This window comes from Pleurodeles waltl, chromosome 3_1 (genome assembly GCF_031143425.1).
Source record: "Pleurodeles waltl isolate 20211129_DDA chromosome 3_1, aPleWal1.hap1.20221129, whole genome shotgun sequence".
Taxonomy (NCBI): Eukaryota; Metazoa; Chordata; class Amphibia; order Caudata; family Salamandridae; genus Pleurodeles; species Pleurodeles waltl.
In genome coordinates, this window is record NC_090440.1 from 1,586,145,592 (window position 1) to 1,586,169,803 (window position 24,212).

General features: G+C 43.1%; 1 protein-coding gene across 1 annotated transcript in view; it reads right to left on the minus strand.

The window, feature by feature from the left end:
* Positions 1–3,261: 3,261 nt before the first annotated feature.
* TNFAIP6 (TNF alpha induced protein 6) overlaps positions 3,262–24,212 on the minus strand; it is a 258,936-nt gene continuing 237,985 nt past the window's right edge. Inside the window, exon 6 of the mRNA XM_069225213.1 lies at positions 3,262–3,829. Coding sequence (XP_069081314.1) covers positions 3,690–3,829 — 140 coding nt within the window. The 3' untranslated portion in view covers positions 3,262–3,689. The remainder of the gene's footprint in view (positions 3,830–24,212) is intronic.

The window sequence follows — 24,212 nt, forward strand, 5'->3', positions numbered from 1 at the left end:
TGGATGACCGTGGCCTGGGGTGACCATCAAACGGCACCACAATTTTGCAGAGAGCTGTTGCACCCTGCTCTCCTGCACTGAGGCAGTTGAGTAGGAGATTCAGCACTTCTCTGCCAAGTGTGAAGATGCAGACCTATGGGGAAGAAAAGATAGCACCTGTCTCTGGAACCTGCTGCTAAATCTTCCTCCAATGTCCTCGGGTGTCTATAAGGGCAGGAGCACCACCATGTGGGCAACAAAATCACTATCAGATGCAACAAACAGTATGCATAACAAAAGCGAAAGAAACATTTAATGGCTGAGAATGCTGGTCAAAGAGAAACAATGCAGGCTGAAAGATGTTCCTTATGAGCCACTGAGGCAACTTCTTAATTTGCTTATATTTTCTGAAGCTCCTCAGAAGAACAGGGGCAATACAAAAAGAGTGAAATGGTGTCCTGCATGCTGTTTGGAGCAGTGTCAATCCCCCACTGCCCCCAAAGCAGAAAAGGCTGCCACCCTATATCTATCAAGGGAAACATTAGTACCACAGGAGTAGATGGGGTTACTATCAGTTTGCACTTGGGGCTGATCTATTGGTGTGCTTTTGAAATGCATGGGAGCTATTGGGTCATTAGAGATTGCTAGTCAGCCAGGTAAAACAGTAGAACTATGTTCTTTATTGCAAGTTCATTGTTTTGCAGTCGAAAATATATATCAAAGCCTATAAGTATGTCCTTTTCATAGTGAAAGCCAAAATATATTTGTAATAACATAGTAAAATGGTTATTGATATTGAAGTACTCATATTTTATTGTTAAATGTATGTTGAGCACCGTGTGACACCACCAGTAGGCCTGTTTTTAGGGTCGAGCGCGCAAGCGTTCTGGACCCTGTTCTAATCTCTCTGGGGGCTTTTAACCATGCCCATGTCACTCCTATCAGTTTGATTGGTTCGTGGGGTTGCCTTTTAAAATTTGCTTGATTTTATTAGAGAAAGGCATGCATAAGTGTTTAGCCCTCCTCAAGAACATCAGTAAACTACTGAAAACATACACGGTTCTGTGTTTTCCGCATGGCTTCTGGACTACTTTTTCTTTTTATTCCATACGCAGCACGATCTCACTGGGCAGTAGTCGAGCGCTTTGCATGACATCGACCCTGTTACCTAGATAATTGCACTTTTGCCGATTACATGGATAATTGCACTTTTGCCAATACGTTTGACTGCAAGCGAACTTCTGTTTCCTTTTGTGGTTCTCCTTCACGCCTATGGTGGCCGTCACCTCACTTATGTGAGACTGTTTTACTTTTCATTTTCAGTTTATGTGGCAAGAAAAGTCCGGTTAGGAGCTTACAACGCTAATAGCACTAACTCAAGCAAATGTGAGACCCATTGCACTGCAAATGCTGGTGTGCAATTGTATACCACATGATTTGCTGTAGGCTTACATGGGGCTAGGGTGGCTTTAGGATTTAGTGTCGGCCAGTATACAAACCGATAAAAGAAACTCATATTTACAAGATCTATTTTCCATATATTGACTATCTGATTTGTTACCATACCTTAGGGTTCACCCCCTTTAGTTTGTGAGGCCCTTTAGAGGATTTTTCCTTTTGTTTTTTGACCTGCCATTTTGTATATATTAATAATCTTGTGCATAGTATTTAGCTTTGCGTGTATGAAAGTAATCGAAGGATGGTTCCTTTTCCTTTTGAGGGATCTCAACATGGGGGCCCCGGGTCATCCGAAGTGAAGGCTCTAGTTGCCACAATTGTGACCCAGTAACGTTTCATTGCTTTGGGACCTCCAATATGGATTACTCCCACAGATCAAGACTTCCAAATGAGTGTGCAAGCCCTGGTTGTCCCTCTTCTAGACACTGGAAAAAAAAAACATTCTCTCAAACCTGAAAAATCATCCACCACATGCAGGCCCATATTTATACTTTTTGACGCTAAACTGCGCTAACGCAGTTTAGCGTCAAAAAATTTAGCGCCGTCTAACGCCATTCTGAAGCGCCATGCGGGCGCCGTATTTATGGAATGGCGTTAGCCGGCGCAAGCAGACCGGCGCTGCCTGGTGTGCGTGGAAAAAAACCACGTAGACCAGGCAGCGCCGGCGTTGGGCAAAAATGACGTTAGGGCGTCTTAAAATGGGGCAAGTCAGGTTGAGACAAAAAAATCGCCTCAACCCGATTTGCGCCATTTTTTTACGACGCCCAGACGCCATTTCATGACTCCTGTCTTAGTAAAGACAGGAGTCATGCCCCCTTGCCCAATGGCCATGCCCAGGGGACTTGTGTCCCCTGGGCATGGCCATTGGGCATAGTGGCATGTAGGGGGGCACAAATAAGGCCCCCCTATGCCACCCAAAAAAAATTAAAAAATATAAAAAATTATACTTACCTGAACTTACCTGAATGTCCCTGGGGTGGGTCCCTCCATCCTTGGGTGTCCTCCTGGGGTGGGCAGGGGTGGCAGGGGGGGTCCCTGGGGGCAGGGGAGGGCACCTGTGGGCTCATTTTGAGCCCACAGGCCCCTTAACGCCTACCCTGACCCAGGCGTTAAATAGTGGCGCAAATGCGGGGTTTTTTGACCCGCCAACTCCCGGGCGTGATTTTTGCCCGGGAGTATAAATACGACGCATTTGCGTCGCCGTCATTTTTTTAGACGGGAACGCCTTCCTTGCATCTCATTAACGCAAGGAAGGCGTTCACGCAAAAAAATGACGCTATTTGCCAATACTTTGGCGCTAGACGCGTCTAACGCCAAAGTATAAATATGGCGTTAGTTTTGCGCCGAATTTTCCGTCGAAAAAAACGACGCTAATTCGGCGCAAACGGAGTATAAATACGGGCCGCAGTGTGTTACATGCAGCTGTAGGATTGGTAATTCAACCCTAAAAGAGTGATCACAGTGGTTTCCATTACAACCTAGAATTAACATTTTAAACTTTTTTTTAAAAGGCAGGGCATTTTTTTAAATGTAAAACAGGACTGAGTTAAAACTTTTTTTTTAAATAGTTTGATAGTTGACCACTGTCTACTCCTCAATAAAATTCTTCTTTTACATCCACAGGGAGTCACCACGCTAACATTGAAGTCAGTAACTTTTCAATATTTAGCAAGAGAATTTTGGTTGCAAAACATAGATATATCTCATGCTGATTTAGTATTTGAAAGGGAAGCCTAGAACACACAATTTCCAATTAGTGAATCGGCATAAGGTCGAAATACGAGTTTAGGAGTTGGTAAAAGTTTACTGACTCATAAAACGTGATTGTTACATAGAAAAAATTTAATTGGCAGATGAAAACTCTGAATCAGACTGTTTGCAACCATTACCATAAAATAGGTTTGTACATTCGCCCCTTAGCTTTATTTTTTTCTAATATGCTTGCTTGTCGTGAGTGATGATTAAATAAAGTTAATAAAACGGTCATGATATTGAATGATACTTTGTTTGCGACTTTTATCTTTTAAAACACCATTTCGTTGGCCTTCAACATCTTTCCTTTACCAACAAGGAAATCCGCATGAAATGTCTTTGAAAACATGTTACAGGTTCATATTCCAATTCTGACTTCACGGATTGTTTTCAATGAGTTGTACGTTGAGGTCATTTTGTACGCTATACTATGTTGGTTTTAATCCATTTCATAGCTAATCTCGAGTTCGAACTAAAACACGGCTGCCTCTTCATCAGACCTAAGTGTAGGTGATCGTTTCAGGCATTTCAGTCGATTTGCTTCTTTCTTCTGCCCCTGTGTTCAGGGCAACATATTCAATCTGGAAACCCCCGGCAGTGACAGAAGCATCAGTCAAAAATTTCAACGTCATTACGTTCCCTGTAATAAGAAAGAATGGGAAAATGTTACCCATCATATTTACACTCTGACTGCCTTCAAGTAATTTGCGCTTTTGAACATCTCTTCTATCCATCATTCATAATCCATTGCTTTAAAAATATGGACTCTAAAGACTGCCTTCAGATTTGTCAAGATAATGATTGAACATTTGAGTCCATCAAAAGAAGATTGGAAATGTAAATGTAAAACAAATGCAAATGGCCCCGCCAGCGGATGGCCATTTATTCACAAAACCAATGTGAGCAATAACGTGTGCACGAGGAATAATGTCAATAAGGAAAACAGAAAAACTTACATGTACAAAACTCAAATTCTGCTTTAATTTCTCAAACAAAGGCATCAATGGATGAACTGATGACCAGGCAGAGATTTTTATTGAAGCTGCTATCTGAAGAGAGTTACCTAGATTAGTGCAGCACTTTAATAGTAAAGACACTATTACTTTGCCCAAAAAGAAGAATAACAATCACTGGCATAGACAATAGGTTTGGTTTTGGCTGCTAGCCTTTCGACTTTGAGAATGCTTCTATGGTTTGTCATGATTTTGCAAAACTGCATGGCTGGTCGAGTTGCTGGGCACTCATCAATTTTAAAGAAATGGCTAAAATGACAAATATTTTGGTGGTCTCAAAAAGCATACATTGCTATTTTAGCAGCTGGCACTGAAAGAAACTAGTATGAGGGCAGATGTACTCCTTGTGAAAAAGCAGAATGCTGCCCTTCACAATAAAGTTAAGCAAGGTTGAAGTGACCTGACCCATTGTCTCATGATGTTGTGGACTGGAGAAAAATGTAAATGACACAAACAACACACCAATGGATTAAAAGGTCTGGCTGAAAACCACTGACTATAAGGTGAAGCCTCTGAAGCGAGTGTCGTATATTCTTGGAAAATTTCATGAAGATTCATCAAACACAGCCAAAGTTATTATCAAAACAAAAAAAGCTTTTTCTATAGAAAGTAGATCCTAACTAGAAAACCCCTCTGATTTTCTACCCGGAGGCAGATGAGAGATCTTACACACTCTTTAATAGGCTCAATAGACCTTGCTACAACACAAGGGGTGCCGTTGGCAGTAATAACATTAGATGTGGCTAAAGCCTTTGATCATGTAAAATATCTTGCAAGCACTTTAAAGAGGTTTGGGGAGGGGGATGAGATAGGAAGTGTGTTGAATAAGATTTACAAATCATCACAATCTCAGGTACTAGTCAATGGCAACCTTACCTCTCCAGTGAAGATAAGCAGAGGGACTAGACTGGGATGTCCTCTGTCCCCGATTCTTTCTGATTTATATATTTAACCTCTGGAGCAAAGCCTGAGGCTACACAGGGAAATTAGGCCTTTCCTGGTGGGAGCCTTTTCAAGGAAAATAGCCTTCTATGCAGACGATCTTATGGTGTAAACCACAATGATTGAGAGCGCTATTCCACGTCTGATGGCAGAGGTGAAGTCTTATGGGAAACTGTCTGGGTATGAAATTAACGATAGTAAGATGAAGATAATGATATAGAACCAGAAGTATCAGGACATTCAAACCCCCAAGGCATTGAGGTATCTGGGGACAACAATTACACAGGACATAAAGAAGATTCCCTGACGTGAATTTAGGAAAAGTAAATAAAGAGGTTGGCATAATGTTAAAAAAGTGGCAAAATCTCACTTTGTATGGTAGAGTAAACCTTGTAAAGATGTCCATTCTCCCTAAGTTTGCTTTTGTGTTTGATAATATCCCACTGGAGTTCAATAAGAAATTCCTTGCTAAGATACAGGGAAGAATAACATCCTTTAATTGGGCCAATAAGGGGGTCAAACTCTCATGGAAGAAGTTGAGGCGGAAGATAGAGAACTGAGGGTTGGGGCTGCCAGACTTTCAGTTGTATTGCTGGGTGTACCAGCTTAAGAATAACAGAATGCTGATGGATCGCCCAGATGGTTCGTTAATAGGCCTCATGTAGTGATATGCTGAGTGACTTGTCGGGGTTGGGTTTTTGTGCAAATTTGGGGCACCTGAGTTCTTTAAAAAAGTGAGACTGAAGTGTTTGAAAGCCACAGCAAAAATGAGGTTTGGTGTTTGGTCACTTTTGGGAATTCTGTACTATAGTAATTGGTCTCCAGCATGGGAATCACTTGGGACTCCAGAATGCCTGTTAGACAGTTTGGAAAAGCACCTGAGGGATGTTGCAATGCTGTGCATGGGGCAGATGGTGGAAGGGGGTAAGGGTCTGTCTTGGGACACGTATAAAGAACTGACTAATGGGTAACTCTCCAGGTTTAAGTACTATCAAATATCCACTTGGCTAAGGAGCCAGGGGTTGTAGGATGTGGAAACAACCCCTATGGAGCAGGATCTTCAAGATCTGATACCAAGGAAGAAGTAGGTATCATGCAGGTATGGACACTTGGTGGAGGCCACAGGAAAAAAAGAGCCCTCCGCATCTGGCCTGGAAATAATAGTTGTCAAGTGCTGAATAGGAAGAGATACGGCAATTCTCTATGAGCATGCTTTACACTGTGGTTAAATCTGCTGCCTTAAAAGGAATAATTTCTTCACTTTACACAGAGTGTATTGAATTCCGGCCAAACTGTCCAAGTTGAGAGGAGCTGTGGAAAGCAAGCATAAGCAGTGCGGAGCTCAAGATGTGGATGAGGCCATATGTTTGTAAATTGCACGTCTTGAAACCCTTTCAGAGAAATGTGGGTAAGATGATTTTGGATATCCTGGGCTTCACAGTAGAGGTAAGATCCCCTCTTGTTATGTTTGGTGTGACTCATCATGCACCAGGTTCTACGGCTCATTCAAAGTCTCAAAGTATGCTGATAATCTATTTGATCCTCCTAGCAAGGAGGGGGATATGTAAAGCTTGGTGTTAACCTTCCTTCCCAAAGTGGCAGGAGTGGTGGAACTCAGTGAGATATTTAGAGTTGAATGAAAAGATTAAATGGAATGGGAGTAACATGGAATTAGGGTCATTCTAGGACCTGTTGGAAGGTCTAGGCATCCAATGATTATACCTCTTGGTCAGTTATTAATGATGCAGGGTGCTGGGCGATTCCTTACTTCTGAATACTGACTGATAAAAGCCCCAATATATAAGGTAGTTGGATCAGGAGGGTGCTCACGTTGCTATTCAAGGTGATATGAGGACAAAAAAAATGGCAAGTGTTGTACACCTCGTGAGCCATTAGAGGTTTAAAAATGGCGACCGCGCGGTTGACAAAGGAGGTAAACGCCGAAACGTGTTCCGCTGTGAGTCAATAAAACTGATTTACAGTATTCTCGGAGTGCTGTTTCCTTTCTGTGGACCCTGGAGGCAAGTGGATATATATATATATATATATATATATATTTATTTATATATATATATACATATATATATATATACATAAACCTACTGGCGATAGACTTTAGGTAGCTATAGTTAGGACCACCTTTTCCCATAGATCAAGAGTTTTTTGTTTTGCAGATAACTGTGGTGCTGTTTGACAAATCTTCACAAAATTTTCCAAACTAGTGTACCAGTTACTTCAGGTGCTGTCTGGAAAGTTTCAGGGTGATTAATCAAGCGGGGGTGAGGAAAAGGGGGGTCCTAAAATGCTTTTCCCCATGCAATGTCTATGGGGATTTTGCAGTTTTTATACAAGAGCACAGCCCAAACCGCTGAGTGGAATTACCCCAAATATTGCAGAAAGGTAGATCTTGGTCTAAGAAGAGCCCTTTTTGTAATTTAGTGTAAATCTGTTCAGTAGTTTTGAAGTTGTTAAAGGAAAAAATATAGATCTCTAGGGAGATGGATGCTTTGTTGATCCGCAAGTACCCGGGGGGCACCCACCGATCTGGGTGAAAAGCAAGACCCTGATTTTCTGGACGCAAACTGAAAGGAAATTTGCAGCTGTCATTTTGTTTCTTGGCTGGGCCCTCTGGGAGAAAACATAAATAAAAACACTCAAAAGGGGTCAAGATAGAGGTATCCTGGTCTCATAGGACACATGGAGGAGTGTCTGGGGGATCCCTGATGCGCAAAAATTGCCTGATTCTTGTTTTGGCATATCTACCACGGGACAAAGTGCAACCCCAAGTGTAAATCTGCAATGGATCTGCAGATTGGAGCCCAATGGAAAAAACTCCCCAAAACTCACAAACCATACACCTGCCCGCACACAGCCAAAGGCTGTGCATAGTGTGGCAATGGGTGCATGTGGGGTGATATTTTTGTAGACTATATTTAGGGCACACAATGTATGTTGGATGGCTTCAGAGATGATTTTACACACATTTCACCAAGAGCATCAGTGAAAGACTGGTCTTACCACATCAGCAACAAATATGGTAAGGGAACACTACACAGACACTGTGCAAACAGGCATGGAGACAATCTTGCCTCCCCCTTAGAGCAGCATTCATGCTGCAGGGCATGAAGCTGGCTCCTAGAGAGCATGCCCCGGTGTGCCGTTTGGTGTAAGAAGAGGTAAGCAGGATAGCTGTAGGCATTAGGGAAGCACAGGCAGGGCTCAGGGGAGGTGTGTGAACTGCTGGAGATGCTGGCTCTCTCTTTCTTCACAGAAGGACATAGCCACTGATGTGCTGGCAGTGAGTGACAAAGCCACTGTTTGGGTCTGGACTGCCACACCCTCTTAGCAGCTGCCTGAACTTTGCCAAACACACATCCACACACTTAGAGCTCGTGTGTTCTTCACTTCAACCATGAAAAGTACAATATGATGGGAATAACTACAAGAACTCACCACCTTGTGAACTGGGGCAAGGAGGTATGCAGTTTCCAGGTGGATGGGGTGAGGAGAACTGAGGGGAATATTTATACAACATTTGCGCCGAATTTGCATCATTTTTTTACGCAAATTCAGCGCAAAACTAACTATATATTTATTTTTGACGGCAAAATATTGGAGTTTGCACCATTTTTCAGATGCGTCAACTTATCTTGCGTCAATGAGATGCAATGTAGGCATTCCCATCTAAAAAATGGTGCTAACCCCATAGCCCCATATTTATCCCTGTGATAAAAAGACGCACGGATGGGAGGAGCAGCTAAATAATGATGCAAAGCTTGCTTTGTACCATTCTTTAACGCATGGGTCAGACCAGGCGTTAAGGGACCTGTGGACCCATTTCATGGTTAAACACCATGGAATGGGTCCACAGGTGCCCTCCTCAAGCCCCAGGAACACCCCCACCCACACAAGAGGGACACCGGAGGATGGGGGACCCCATCCCAGGTAAGTAGGGTAAGTATAGATAAGTAATTATTTTTTTAATTAAAGTGCCATCAGGTGCCCAACTTGGGGCCCTGTGATGCTATTAATTGTGTTTGACCAATGACTTTGTGTTTCACCACTGAGCATATTAGTTGCTCAATGTTCACCAGTAGCACATTACATTTTGTATTCAGTTCAGCTGCCTATTGGCTTTGACATGGCATTAGCCATTACATTCTGTATTCAGTTTAGCCGCCTATTGGCTTTGACATGGCATTAGCCATTACATTTTGTATTCAGTTCAGCTGCCTATTGGCTTTGACATGGCATTAGCCATTACATTTGATATTTAGGTTAGCTGCCTATTGGCTTTGACATGACATTAGCAGCTTAGCTGCCTATTGGCTTTGACATGACAGTAGACATTACATTTGATATTTAGGTTAGCTGCCTATTGGCTTTAACGTGGGGTTATACATTGCAGTTGAGACATTACAGATGTCTGTGTTTTTCCAAGCTGTGTTTTTCCACAAGATGAACCAAGCTGTTTTCTTCACACCAGACATTAGCTGATAAGAGCACGTAGATTTTGTGTTTACCTCGCAATCCAGTCTGAGAGCGGAATTGCTCAGGAGAACTGGCCACACTCCAAGGTTGTTCGGATCTCACACTGAGTTTGCTTTTAAGGATGACTCTGGGCTGCAGTGAGTTAGATTCGAATCTGCTTGACTTCAGGCTGGAGCTAGATGTCAGTTGCCAGTCTCCCATTTGGGTGGAAAATCTCTTTCTCGCAGTAGACCGGAGTCATCAACTTGCAGACCCCAGAAAGATGAAGCTGAGCTATAGGCCCTACGGTGATGAATTTGACTTTTATGCTTTGCTTTGCAGTTATATTATACTATAATCATATATATTTGCTGTGTACATTGCAACTGAGAAGTACTGTGATATATTTTGCTTTCATTGCTGCAACTACTTTTAAACGTGTGCTTGAAATCTACTAATTTCGTCTCTCAGGAACTTGTGGGTGGGGGAGAATTAATAACAATAAATGTCTTCTTTAAACTCAGAAGTGCATTCCAGAGAGGTTCTGTAAGCTCCGATAGGAGATAAGTGGGAAAGCAGAACAGGCCGCCTCCATGGGACAGGATGCAATGGCCATGCCTAGGGGCCACTGGTCCCCTGTGCTGGCCATTGGGGTGGTGGGTATGACTCCTGTGTTTTCTAAGACAGGAGTCATATGGTAAGGATGGTTTTGCACCAATAAATGACACTAGGCTGGTTATAGTCATCTTTTTTTTACTGTAACCAGCCTAATGTCATTTTTTGGTACAAAATCCCCTTCTCCCATACTGCCAGCCCCACCCGGCTACTATCATTTTTTGTTTTACGCTAACCCACCCTTTACCCGGCTTTCTCCATTACATTAATATGGCACCCGGCTTGTGCTCAGGAATGGCACAAGCCGGTGCTAAACTTTTTGGTGCAAAACTGCGTTAGTGTAGTTTTGCACAAAAAAGTACAAATATGCCCCTGAGTTTTTTTTTTATATCATGAAGATGATACCCTGCACATCTTTAAACTTACTTCAGTAACCTAGGATGTATCCTATTGTGGGGACCTTCTTTTTGGATTCTGAACATTTATGCCCAATGCACATAGTTTAATCATGATGTAATATTTAAATTTATGGAAGTGTCTATTTACCCAGCTGCAGGCAAAATAGTACATAATCTCAACCGTTCAGCTGGCTGTAGACTAAATAATAGAGATGATGTACAATTTGACCAGTGGTTGGTTAGTGTGAAGGAGGTCCTTATTTAGCAAGCCTTAAAGAAAAAGGGGACTCCAGGCAAAATCAGTGTGGTGGCCATTGTGTAATGGGGATGCAACATGTGTGAAGCATTTGAAAGTAAGCGTATGCACAAATGTACAATAGTTTGCAAAAGGGTACTTGAATGAATTAAGCTAAGCTGTTTACAGATGAAAAAAAACTCAAAATCATTTTGAAGAAAAACATATAAGCTATTTTAATATTCAAATAAGACATGTAGAAATCAATCCAAAGCTTCAGGATATGGCACACTGATATTTGCGCTTCAGTCAGGGAGTATTTGGCTGTCATCAAAGAACATTGAGTATGTTTTTAAAGCATGTCACATAAATGTTTTATTCACTCATGAAAGTAATTTTTTTTAAATGTTCATGATTCTCCTTATGACGGCTAAGCTCTTTTTGGGCTTCTCATGGAAGGCCATGTGCTAGCTTTAGGCTTCTTTTTGAGGGGGATTGTGCATGCTTAGTATTTCACATCTGGCAAAACAACAGCAGTCAACAAGCAGCAGCAAACAGGGAATTCAGACAGGTAGGTGGTATCTGGCCCCAGAGCGAGGGGGGCGCACAGTATTGGTGCTTGGAGGCAGTGCTCTGGGGTACTCAAAGGACGTAAATTGGGTGAAACACTGTAATGGGACTTCTGTGGAATGGGGAAGTGGAAGGAGATAGATAAGTAATGCATCTGGGTAATTCATAGTTCACTCTGCTGCCTGTGAATAAACACATTTTTTCATACTATTCACCCTGCAAAGTGAGTTTAGGCCATTGATGCTTTTTGATTTCTTTCACGAGAAGCCCCTCCAGCCACACTGACATTTTAGTCACCTGCACAATGCATCTTGGGAATGGTAGTTTTGATATTTAACATGTTAAACAGTGTTTTAAGTTGGCAAGGTCCTGTCGCTACTGGGCCCTCATTTCTCTATGACAGTGCTTTCTCAGCAAAAGAAATCTGGAAGCCAAAATAAAAATCTGTGACAGGTTTGGAGGCTGTACCTGAAGAAAGTCTTTGTGGAGGGGGCACTGGGGAAGGAAGCAGGAGGAGGGTCAAAAGTAGCAGAATAAGCGCCACGAGGTGGAGCACTAGGGAGGCTAGGATGACCAGAGACAAGAGGACAAGTACAAGAAGAACCTTACTGAGAGAAACATAATCTATGAGGACCAGGGTTACCAATGCCAGAGAGGACGAGGAACAAATAGACGATGGGGAACAGGACAATAAAAAAACAGAACTAGGGGTATCGAGATGAGAAGGATCAAGAGGGCCAGAAAGATGTGAAACAGGGGGATCTAGACCCAGTGGACAAGGGGCCAAAGGAACAGAAGGACCAGAAGGACCAGAGGTAGAAGGAACAGAAGGCCCTGGACCATAACAACAAGGAGGAGTCTGAGGGGACCAGGATTTGTGGTATTAGGGCTAGGAGGTTGACAGTAAGCAGAACCAGGACAAGGTGACTAGGACCAAGAGGACCAAGAAGGAACAGGGCCAGATGGGCCAAGACTGGGGGAACCAGGAAGGGCCATGATGGCCAAAAGGAAACGTTTATGATAACAAGAACAATAGGGCAAATAGGACTGCGACGATCAGGACCATGGTACCAAGACTAAGACAGCAGGTGGGTCAGGTCCAGGAGAACTAGATCCAGGAGAACCAACATTTTAAGGAACAGGATCAAGAGGATCAGGGACAATGGGCCCAGGATCTCGATAAGGACAAGAAGTATGAAAAACAAGAATAGCATGGCCATGGGAAGGACTGCCAAGTAGATGAGGCCAGGATACAGGCAGTAAGTGTCAGAAGGAAAAGTTCTAAGTGGACTGGGAAACAAAGGACTTAGGTGACCAAGAATATCAGGACAAAGAGGATCAGAATCCTTGGTACCAGGACCAGGTGGGCCATGGTGGTGGCGAGGGGGTGAACACAAGGATCAGGACCAGTGACATCAGGATCAGGATGATCATAGCTTAGAGGTCCAGGATACAGGATTAGGAACAGGATGGCCAGAAAGATGATCAACAGGATGGCTAGGCCCAGGAGGACCAGATAAAGAAGGACCATGATGAGTTTGTGTAGCAGTACAAGGACAAGCAGCATGCAGACCAGGACCAAGAGGATCAGGATCAGATCCAGGAAGACAAGATCCAGGCCAATAGGACCGGGGTCAGCAGAAGCAAGGAAGACAAGGCTGTCAGTACCAAGAATACCAGGAGGGCCAGAGTAAGGAGGACCAGAGTAAGGAGGTTTAGAATGATCAGTGTGAATTGGACCAGGATCAGGCTTGTGAGTGCCAGGGCCCAGAGTACTAAGTGGACCTGAGGGTAACAGGACCAAGGTGAGGAAAATCAGGAGGACCAGAACAGCTAGACCCAGGAAGACTAAGTGGACTGGAGCTGGAGGTCTAGAACCAGGACCAAGGGGCCCCAGACCGTTATTGCAGTGCCACATGTACCATGAGGCACATGGCAGAAGGGCAAGTATAATCCAAAGACAAGAGCTAAGAGGGCAAGACTTAAGGGGTCCAGGACACAAGAGGCCAGGTAGACCTGGGGACCAGCAGGACCAGAAACTGATGTACTGGGAATCAGATGACCAGGGTGGGAAGGACCAGGTTAAATGAACGAGGGTCAAGAGGATCAGGAAAGCAAAGAAATAGCTAGGAGAAGATGGCCTGTAATTACATAGGTGGCCAGATGTACCAAAACCAAGAGAATTAGTCATACAAGACCCAAACAAGGCAGACCGGAAACATAAGGATCAAGTCTAGTGGACACAAAACCAGGAAGAGAAAACAAATCGTGAAAACCAGGAATAAGAAGAGCATTGCTAAGCAACCAGATTGAAAGTGAGGAAGACTAGGACAACAGGACCTGAAAAATAAAGAGGAGATGGCAAGGTAACCAACCAAACCTAATAGGACAGGAGCTAAGAGGACCAGGTCAATTAGGGCCAGTGGTACCCCAATCAAGGGGAACAGGAAGCTCAAGGGGCACAGGAAGCTCAATTCACAGAGGCACAGAATATCAGAACCTGGCATACCAGAGCAAGCAGGGCAAGGATGAGGAGGAAAAGGAGAACCAGGAAAAGGAAGGCCAGGATGACTGGAACCGTGATGACCAAGCTGGGTGGCTAAGAGGAGCTAAGAACAGGATGACCTAAAAATGGAGGCCAAGCATAAAGTGGATAAGTTAGTCCAAGATGACAAGCAAGAGGACCAGAGCCAAGAGTATCATGACATGTTGGAGGAGGACCTGGAAAACTAGCCATGCCAGGAGTATGTGGACTAAGGCCATTAAGTTCAGGAACCAGATGGTGAGGATTAGGTGAACTAGAAGAGCCACCATAAGCAGGAGCAGGAACAGGACTAGGTGGACCAGAAAGGACAGATCTAAGCAACCAAGTCCTGAAGTTCCATTTAGAGCAGGAGGACTAGGAACTGGGGAATTAGGGCCAGGATGGTTAGGATCAGGGGAACCAAGACAACCAGATCCACAGGGGCCACTGGGACCAGACCAGGACCAAAACGACCAAGCCCAGCCCAAGAGGGCCTAATAAGGAGGACCAGGACAAGGGGAGGTATTACCAGGTGGACCACAAGGACCAGGGCAAGGAGAATCAGTGTGAACTAAATCAGGAAGAGTAGGAGTGCCAAGCCTACGAGAACCAGGACAACAGGGGTAGGTAGATAAGGACCCAGCATACCAGCATAGCGTGACAGACAGCAAGCAGAAATGTGCCATATCTACCAAGATATGAAGTATTTCTGCTCTCTCCATGCACTAGTGCACTCTGTGCTGCCAAGACCCAACACAGGCACCCTTGTGCAATGCTGCAAAGGTGCCTGCATTACAAGTAAGATTTGGTTGTGCAGGAAGGTGAACTCTCCTGCACAAAAGCAATCCTTTGAGGCACTTTCCTCTTTTTATGTGTGCTGAAAAATGCAGTATGCATAGATTGGGAAAAATACAAGGAGCAATACTGATATTTCTCCTTATTATGCCTCTCTTGGGTGTGCCATTTTGATTCAGTTCTAGATTTACTCCTATTAGTAAATTGGGGATTTGCACCAAAATCCATGGGTGGATTCATGAGAAAACCCATGCTCCACTCCTGGAACATCTTCTCAAAGCACAGTAATACAAAGCAGAAATTTGTGCTGTGTTGCGTTGCTCTGGATTTAGTAAGCCACGCAGAGCCGTGCAAGGTGGCTTTTGCGTAGCTTAGTAAATCTAATTTACTGGTTTGTGGTACACTGGGTCACCTTACGTGATGCAAGGGCAAACATGCCCTTAGTAAATCTGCCTCTAAGTGCGAAGCAGTAAGACGTCTTGTATGATGAAAGTCTTAGCGCATGGACAAGTGGGATACAAATTTGCGTGATGGAGAGTAGATACAATTTCCCTAAACACTGGAAGTGTATTGACGGCATCCCTCAGGCTAAAGTGTGGAGCCCCAGAACTGAAATGAGGGAGAATGGTGAAAAGGCTACCCAAAAACATTGTGTGAGGTCCTTTTTTTAGCAAAAAGCTGGTGCTTATTTCTTCCTTGGTGACAACATTGGGTAGATGGTAGAAGTAAGGAGTAGGTCATAGGTTTCTCAAGTTAAAGGTGTCAAAGTTTCTAAAAAGGTCTGACTTTTTGTTTGTGCCTGCCATTTGGAAAGGCTGATGACAGCCAGGTGCTCATCTTCATTGTGTCCTTTCTTTGGATACTTCTCTTGGAGCCAGCACTATGTTGCTGCTGTGAGAGCCATCACCTACCACAAGGGCTGTGTCTGAGTGACAGCCAGAAAATGATCTTTGAAAGATAAACACCCCACATCAGTTCTGAAACCTCAATAGTGGATCCACATCCCCTGTCTGGAAGTGAGTATTAAAGTGGATTTGTGAAATGATCAATCAGTAGGTCACAAGAACTGAAGTGGCAAAATGGCTCTGCTTAGTCAGTGAGTTATTTCTTACATTTTTTGTAATAAAGTTAATGAATAAAAAGTCTCTGTGAGTTCTTTTTTCTGTCTTTGTTGCCTATATGCCTTCCTCTGATTTGCTAGGAAAATTAATTAATATTCCAATGACATTTAGTTCAATTATAGTCCCATTCCTTTGCTTGTGGCTTCTCAATTAAATACTTCCTCTAATGGCTACTTATGCAATTGTTTCTATTTTGATAAAATCTCCCTAAATATTAGTTGGCTCTATGTTACTGTGATTAAAAATTTCCATTTCTGGTTTTACAAATCATTGTTTTCAGGTTTTTTATTGTGATTTGTTTTATTGAACTGAACCAGAATTAAGAATTCCAGAATGCTGTGATCTGCTGCAGAAAAAAAAGTGCTCTCATAACATGGAGCCTTTTGGTAATCGTCAATCTGGCCCTTTGTTAGTCCCATTACTTTGTGAGGAAGAGCAAGTATATAGCTTTAGACCAGTAGACAGCTTTAACTAGTCTTGCAAAGGCTCTAATCCTTCTTATCATTAGTCACATCTGCATGTAAATTTAAAGGAATAGGACCTTTGCGGAGCACGAGACAGCTCCATTAAGGGCCTCCCAAGTTGCTTTGTCATGGCCCACAGTGTAAGGGTTAGGTCTTCTATACTATGTCTTTCAAAATAACTTGGAAACATTCATACTTTATGGACGTTTAGACCTATAAGTTACTGTCTGCATCAAAGCCAGTTTTTAATATTGAACGCCTTGTTTACAAAATATCCCAAGATTAGTGACCACAAAATTATGTTCAAACCCCTTGTTATGAGTTAGAAATGTCTTTAGACTAGTAACAGGAATTTTGCAATTGTTTCTGAGTTGCAAACAGGAGGGACCATGAAAGGGGTTTCCTCCCTCCTCTTTCCAATTTAGGAAGGCATTGATTGGTAGTTTGTGACTGTGATTTCTATCTCAAACAACTGATGAGCTAACAACCCTCAGGCAGTGGGTCCCCTTTGGACAGGATGTTGGCAGCCTTTGGGGGGGAGGGAGATACCAAAGAATAGAAGCCAAACAGTGCAGAATCACTACTATTTAGACAGTGATATGGTAAATAGTGAAGAGTTTCTGCTATTTGCCTGGCTGGCAGCAAAACAGTGCAGAATCTCTACTGTTAAGCTAGCAGATAGGTCAATAGTGCCTTTTGTCTGCTATTGGCACTGCTGCCATCTGAACAGCACAGAATATCTAATATTTAGCCAGCAGCCAGATAAGTATTGTTATTTGCACAGCTGCTAGAAGAAAAGTGTAGAATCTCTACTATTTAACCGGCAACAACACAGAATCTACTATTTAGCTAGCAGCTGTGTGAAGATTGAGGTTTCCCTGCTATTTGCACAGGTGCTGGATGAAAAGTGCACAGTCTCTACTAGTTAACCAGTGGCTGGGTAAATGGGGATGTGTTTATGCTATTTGCATGGTCAACTGCTGCACAGTGCAGAATCTCTAGTGCTTAGCCAGCAGACGGGTAAATAGTGAAGATTTTCTGCTATTTGCATGTCTGCCAGCCAGACAGCGCAAAATCTCAACTATTTGGTCAGCAACTTGGTAAATATTTAAGCTTTCCTGATATTTGTATTGCTGCCAGCTGGACAGTAAAGAATCTCTACTCCTTAACTAGCAACTGGGTACATAGTGAAGGTTTTCTACTTTTTGCACCAAACAGTGCTGTATCTCTACTAGTTGGCCAGCAACCAATTAATTAATGAAGTTCATCTGCTATTTGCATGGCTGATCAGTGAAAAATCTCTACTACTTAGCTGGCCCCTGGGTAACAGTGACGTTTTTCTGGTATTTGCATGACCATCAGCCAAACAGTGCAGAATCTCTATTATTTAGCTAGTGGCTGGGTAAATAGTGAAGTTTCTCTGTGATTTTCAAGGCCGCTGGCCAAATAGTAAATCATTTCTACTATTTAGGCAGCAGTCAAGTAAATAGCAGAAAAAAATCACTTTTGACCTGGTGGCCAGGTAAATAGCTACTACCCTAATTTATTACATATCACGTTTTTAAATATTTTTTCCTTACAGTATGGGGCTAGATTTTATTAACCTTTCATTAACATATTTGTTATTATTAATTCAGTAACCCGTTATGTGCCACAATATTAGTTTCATTATATTCCATCAAGCTACTATACTTATTTATAGAGAGTACTAACATTTTTCAGCAGGGCTGCCATGTTTTTTAGTGAATGAGCAAACCCTTCTTAGCAAAGAGTGCCATTAATTTTCAGTGTTTTATATCAGTGTCCCTTTATCAGTCTCTGTACCCATGTTTCACTGTCTGAATATTAAGTCACACTGATGTCTTTCTTAGAGCTTACTTAACTCAAAAAACATTTCAAAGCACCAAAGGGGGAATAATGAGAGGGAGGGAAAACCCACTGGTAAAGTGGGAAAATGGAAGAGAGATCTTGTGAGATGAGCCGGAAGGAATACTTTTGATAGGAGAAAGGTCATCAAACATTTTTGTTAAAGAAGAGATTCACAGTGATACAGTTTACTGATCCAAACATTGTAATGGCTTAGGCAGACCAATTCTAATTTGAAATCCTTATGCCATGCTCATAGGAAAGAAAACATCTGTTTTAGAAATGATCGTTTTATGGTGGATTGCAGGTGTTTCATGTATGCAGTGTTTAGATGGAGGTGAGTGTGTAAACATATTTTAAACAAACAATGTAGGCTCTGTCTTTTGAACTGCTAGTCCTGCATGCTGCCATGGACATTTAAAGTGATCACAGCAAACTCCACTATGGAATAATGATGCCCAACTCTCATAGCAACAGGCGCTACTTTCTTGAAATTGGCTATATATAATCATGTAATAGCTAATGCTCCTTAGACTTTACTCACAATTCCTGTCCACCACTGGTGAAATGATTGATTTAAATAATGTTGTTAAAACACACATTTGAAGTGAGCAAAAACGTCCACAAACAAAACTTGTATTATAAGTAAAAGGTGTAGCAATTTTTTAGCGATTTAAAATGCACTAAAAAATCATGTTGTAATAATATTCAGGTATTTCATCATTATTTACCTGGCCGCTGGCTAAACAGTATAGGTAAATTTGTTGGCATAATTGAAACCCACCCCGTAAAACATCCTGTCCATTGGGGTAAGTTTTGTGTAGCCTTTGAACCCTTGTAATCCAGGCAACATGTCTGTAAAGATACCTAAGCCTAAAAAAAGGATCTCTTGTTTCAAGGCATGTTTGTTTTAGGGAGGGTTTATGTAAGGCATTTAGAGTTCCTCTGGGAAGATAACTGTTAGAAATGGGGTCTTTGGTTAGCAGTCAGGTTACCCCCTGTCCAAGCAAGGACCTTCACTCTAGTCATGATAAAGGAGAATCACCCTCAGTTAATCCCCGCTTACCCCCTAGGTAGCTTGGCACAAGCAGGCAGGCTTAACTTCAGAGTCTAGGTGTAAAGTATTTGTACCAACACACACAGTAACTCGGTGAAAACACTACAAAATGACACAACACAGGTTTAGAAAAATAGGTAATATTTATCTAAACAAAACAAACCCAAAACGACAAAAATCCAACATAAACAAGTCAAATTATTAATTAAAAAGCAAAAAGAGTCTTACATCCTTGAGAAAACAGTAAAAACACTGTTAGCGTTGAAAAGTACCTGGGTAGCATCAAAATAACATGCACAGGCTTGTGTGCATCGGCGAGGGCTAGTGATGCGGCGATTCCTCACCCACAAGCGAGACAGTGCGTCGTTTCTCCTCTTCCAGTCACGTTGGTTCTTCTCTCCACAGGAGAGTGGCGTGCTGTTTTCCAGCGCCCAGCGATGTTGCATCGAAAATCTGGCCGCACGGTATCAGGCAAACCGCGCTATGTGGGTTGCGATGTTATCAGCCTCTGTCAGCGGGTGTTGAGTGTAATTTCTCCATCTGCGTGCATCGATCTTCCAGCTTTCAGGAGGAGCGTCAATTTCAGCCACGAACCTGGCGGCGCGTTGTTTCTCGCCTGCGTCTCGAAATGTGTGGATTTTCAGTCTTGATCTGCCAGTTTCACCTTCGAAGGCCCCGGGAACTGGATGGGACACCACTTGGTTCAGCAGGAGTCTCAGAAGATATTCCAGGTGCTGGCAGGAGAAGTCTTTGATGGCCCTGAGTCTTCAACAACAGTAGGCAAGCTCAGGACAAGCCCTTGGAGATTTCTTCACACACAGGAATGCACAACAAATCCAGTCTCTGTCCCCTTTCACAGGCAGAAGCAGCAACTGCAGGATAGCTCCACAAAACACAGTCACAGGCAGGGCAGCACTTCTCCTCAGCTGTCAGCTCTTCTCCAGGCAGATGTTCCTCTTGATGTCCAGAAGTGATCTAATTTTCCAGGGGTTTGGGTGCTCTTCTTATACCCATTTTGCGAAAGTCTCTCTTGTTTGTAAAATCCTGCCTTGCCCAGGCCAGGCCCCAGACACACACCAGGGAGTTGGAGACTGTATTGTGTGAGGGCAGGCACAGCCCTTTCAGGTCTAAGAGACCACTCCTCCCCTCCCCACTAGCACAGATGGTTCATCAGGAAATGCAGGCTACACCCCAGCTCCCTTTGTGTCACTGTCTAGAGAGAGGTGCAAACAGCCCAACTGTCACACTAACCCAGACAGGGAATCCACAAACAGGCAGAGTCACAGAATGGTTTAATCAAGAAAATGGCCACTTTCTAAAAGTGGCATTTTCAAACACACAATCTCAAAACCAACTTTACTAAAAGATGTCTTTTTAAATTGTGAGCTCAGAGACCCCAAACTCCACATGTCTATTTGTTCCCAAAGGGAATCTACACTTTAATCATATTTAAAGGTAGCCCCCATGTCAACCTATGAGAGAGATAGGCCTTGCAACATTGAAAACCGAACTTGGCAGTATTCCACTGTCAGGACATATGAAAAACACATTAGTATATGTGCTACCTTAAACATACACTTCACCCCTGCCAATGGGGCTACCTAGGGCCTACCTTAGAGGTGTCTTACATGTACGAAAAGGGAAGGTTTAGGCCTGGCAAGTGGGTACACTTGCCAAGTCGAATTGGCAGTTACAATCTGCACACACAGACACTGCAGTGGCAGGTCTGAGCCATGTTTACGGGGCTACTAATGTGGGTGGCACAACCAGTGCTGCAGGCCCATTAGTAGCATTTGATTTACAGGCCCTGGGCACCTCTAGTGCACTGTACTAGGGACTTACCAGTAAATCAAATATGTGAATCATGGAAATCGAATTACACATGCATTTTGCATAGGTGCACCTTCACTTTAGCACTGGATAGCAGTGGTAAAGTGCCCAGGGTAACAAAAACAGCAAAAACAGAGTCCAGCACAAACCAGCAACCTGGAAAAAAGAGGCAAAAAGTTAGGGGAGACCACACCAAGGATGCCAAGTCTAACAATAACTGTATTCAAGGAGTTGACAGGATTCACTATAGAACTATTTAAGAAGACATTGGTTGTCAGGGACATAGCCTAGTTGGTTAGATTCAGTGGATGTGAATCTCACATTTCCCAGCTAAACACAGGGGAAAAACTAATTCAGGCATAGCAGATCCGATTCTGGGCCCCCAGACTCAACTGCTGAGTCAAGAATGAATTTATTTCGGGGGTGTCACACCCCATACACCCTCCCTGAAGCTACACCCTTGTTGGTCTGCTAGTGATTCTGTTGGTCTACAAGTGTTTGCAGCATTGATTAAGTCTTTTGTGGCCAGGAGGTTAACAGTGTTAACTGTAGTTGTTTTCATGTTTTGTTATCTGGTGAACTGAGCCGTGCTGCTAGAGTTGTGGTTGAGCAGAGGGAAGACAAAGAGACTAGGAAGCAATTCGGGTGTGACGTGCAGTCAGCGAGGGTCAATGATGAGGAGGCCTGTTGCTGTGTTGCCAAGGAACCATGATGCCCTAAGGTACTACTACTTCAGGTATTGTGGTTGAATGACACTTTAGGCCTTATTACGACCCTGGTGGTCACACGGTGGTGGTTGGACTGTCGCCAATGTGGCGGTCCGACCGAAACATTACGACAGTGGTGCTACCGCCACGGTTGGACCGCCAGCACCACCAGTTTTCCTCAACAGGATGGACTGATGGTGCTGGTGGACCTAATCCACCAGGGCAGTGCTGCAAGCAGGGGCACAACTGGAGAGGACATTGGCTCCACCAACATTATTTACCTTGAGTAAAGCACTTGATTGGGCAGAAGGTGTGTGCTGCTGTCCTTTTGCACTCCTATTAGCAATTGAAGGGTATTCCCTTACCTAACACGACTGCCCATTAAAACGTAATGATATGACAGTGTTCAAGAGGACGACCCCTTAATCATGATTAAGGCTCACAGTTTTCACTTTTTACTCATTTTAGAGAAAAATACAGACAGAAAACAATGTGTTTCCTGTTTGTATTTATTTAAAAAAAAAAAAAAAAAAAAAATAGTGCTTCTTGTGGGTGACTCTCCATGCTGGTCTTCATGAATTCCAGGGCAACAGCTGAGCAGACAGACAGCATGGGGAGTTAAAAACAGGATGCGATTTCCTCAAATACAGGTATATATTCCCTCTCTAGCAGCTTTTGCCTGCATTCCCTTTTTGTACCACAATACCACTCCTTCACGGCTCATCCTCACTGACTAAGACTGATCTCACCCCCACACCAGCGCACTCATCCTCAGCCCAATCACCCTTTCTGTTCTATCCACCAGCCTCAGTATACTCTTCCCTCTTACACCCATCTTGTGGTTGTGGATGGAACTAAATAGGCATCTAGTACTACTGGAAGTACAGATATTCTATAAGTGCATTTGTAGACATATGTGCATGTTTATGAGGGTTGGGTAATTTAATGTGTGCTGTGTGAGAGGTGTGCCCATGTGAGTGCTGAGTGACTGTGAGTGGTGTGAATGCATAGTTATGATTGTGAGTGCTGAGTGAAGAGTGCGCCTACATGAGTGCTGAGCTAGTGGCATGCCCATGTAACAGCTGGATGACGGTTGAGTGTGTGTGTGTATGTGAGAGGAGAGTGAGATGTGTGAGTAACGGGTGAGCGTTGAGCCCTTGTGATTTCAAGATGATGTACCTCGAGATGCTTTAACGAACTCACCAGCTCATTGATGGTTGACAAGAGGGGTTTCAGGTGTAATTTAAACTTTGATTTTCATGAAGTCAGTCAGGGACATAGGGTGGAGAAAATAAATTAACAGCTGATCCTGCAACAAAATGTCAGCTTTTTGGGCAATTCACTTTTCTAGAGGTGTCTGAGCCACTGAAGACCAGAGCCAAATCCAGAATGTTGACTCAGGAAGATGTATTTTTGAAACCTCAAGTCCAGACTGCATGTAGCCTCTGCCACCCACTTCCCTTTGTGAATAACCACGCCCCCTGCCTCTTCATCTAGTGGTTAAATTGTGCAACATGAAACAAGGATCCTGGGATCTAATGGTTTACCTGTTGACTAAATTGCAGGATCCTAGGCAATTACCCTATTTCAATGTGCCTCCTTTTCCTTTGTCCTCTCATTTGAGTCTAACGTTATAAAAACTCATTTTAGAAAATGTGTTGTACAAAAATCTTACTTGTATCTGTTTGATAGATTTTAATGTTGCTCCATTTGTTATTAAAACTCTTGCAGGGTTAACATATTAATTTACTAGTATCTTGGTTCAATAATAGCAAAATCATTGGAGGCGTTAATATATCTTGGTTTTGTTTACAAACTATGGGGTAGATTTACTAAAAATCCATGCAAATCAGCGCAGCAACAAAAGTTGCAGGACTAAATTTTGTAAGAGGAGAAAGCAAGACAGGGCCATATCTATTAAGTTAACGCTGATGGACAATCTGCGCAATATATACATCTTTGCACTGTAATCAAGGATGCATGTGCAATGTGTGGTATAGGTTATGCACTGTCTAAAAATACTATAGCTTGGTAAACTTTGAAACTTTTCCCACTTTGGATGCATGCTTTACAGTGCAGCACAGGTACTAAGTTGGACACATTATTTTTTTTTGTAAACAAAGTTTATTGCAATTTCGATCAACCAATGATTAGGTAAACATAGTATAAGAGAATATACAGTGACCTACATAGACTCTGAGATCAAGAGCTTTTTCAATCTACACATCTCTGCACTAACAGCAATCTGATGTTGCAACAACTACCCTACCCCCCCATCCCTCAACCTCCCCAACAGTGCCCCACCCCCCAGTGATGGTACTGGTAGCTTATCTGGACATTTGTATTGTATGTAGGTGTGCTATGAAGGAGTCAATCCTCCGCTCACAGTGTGAGAGTGTTTACCCCGTCTAGTCCA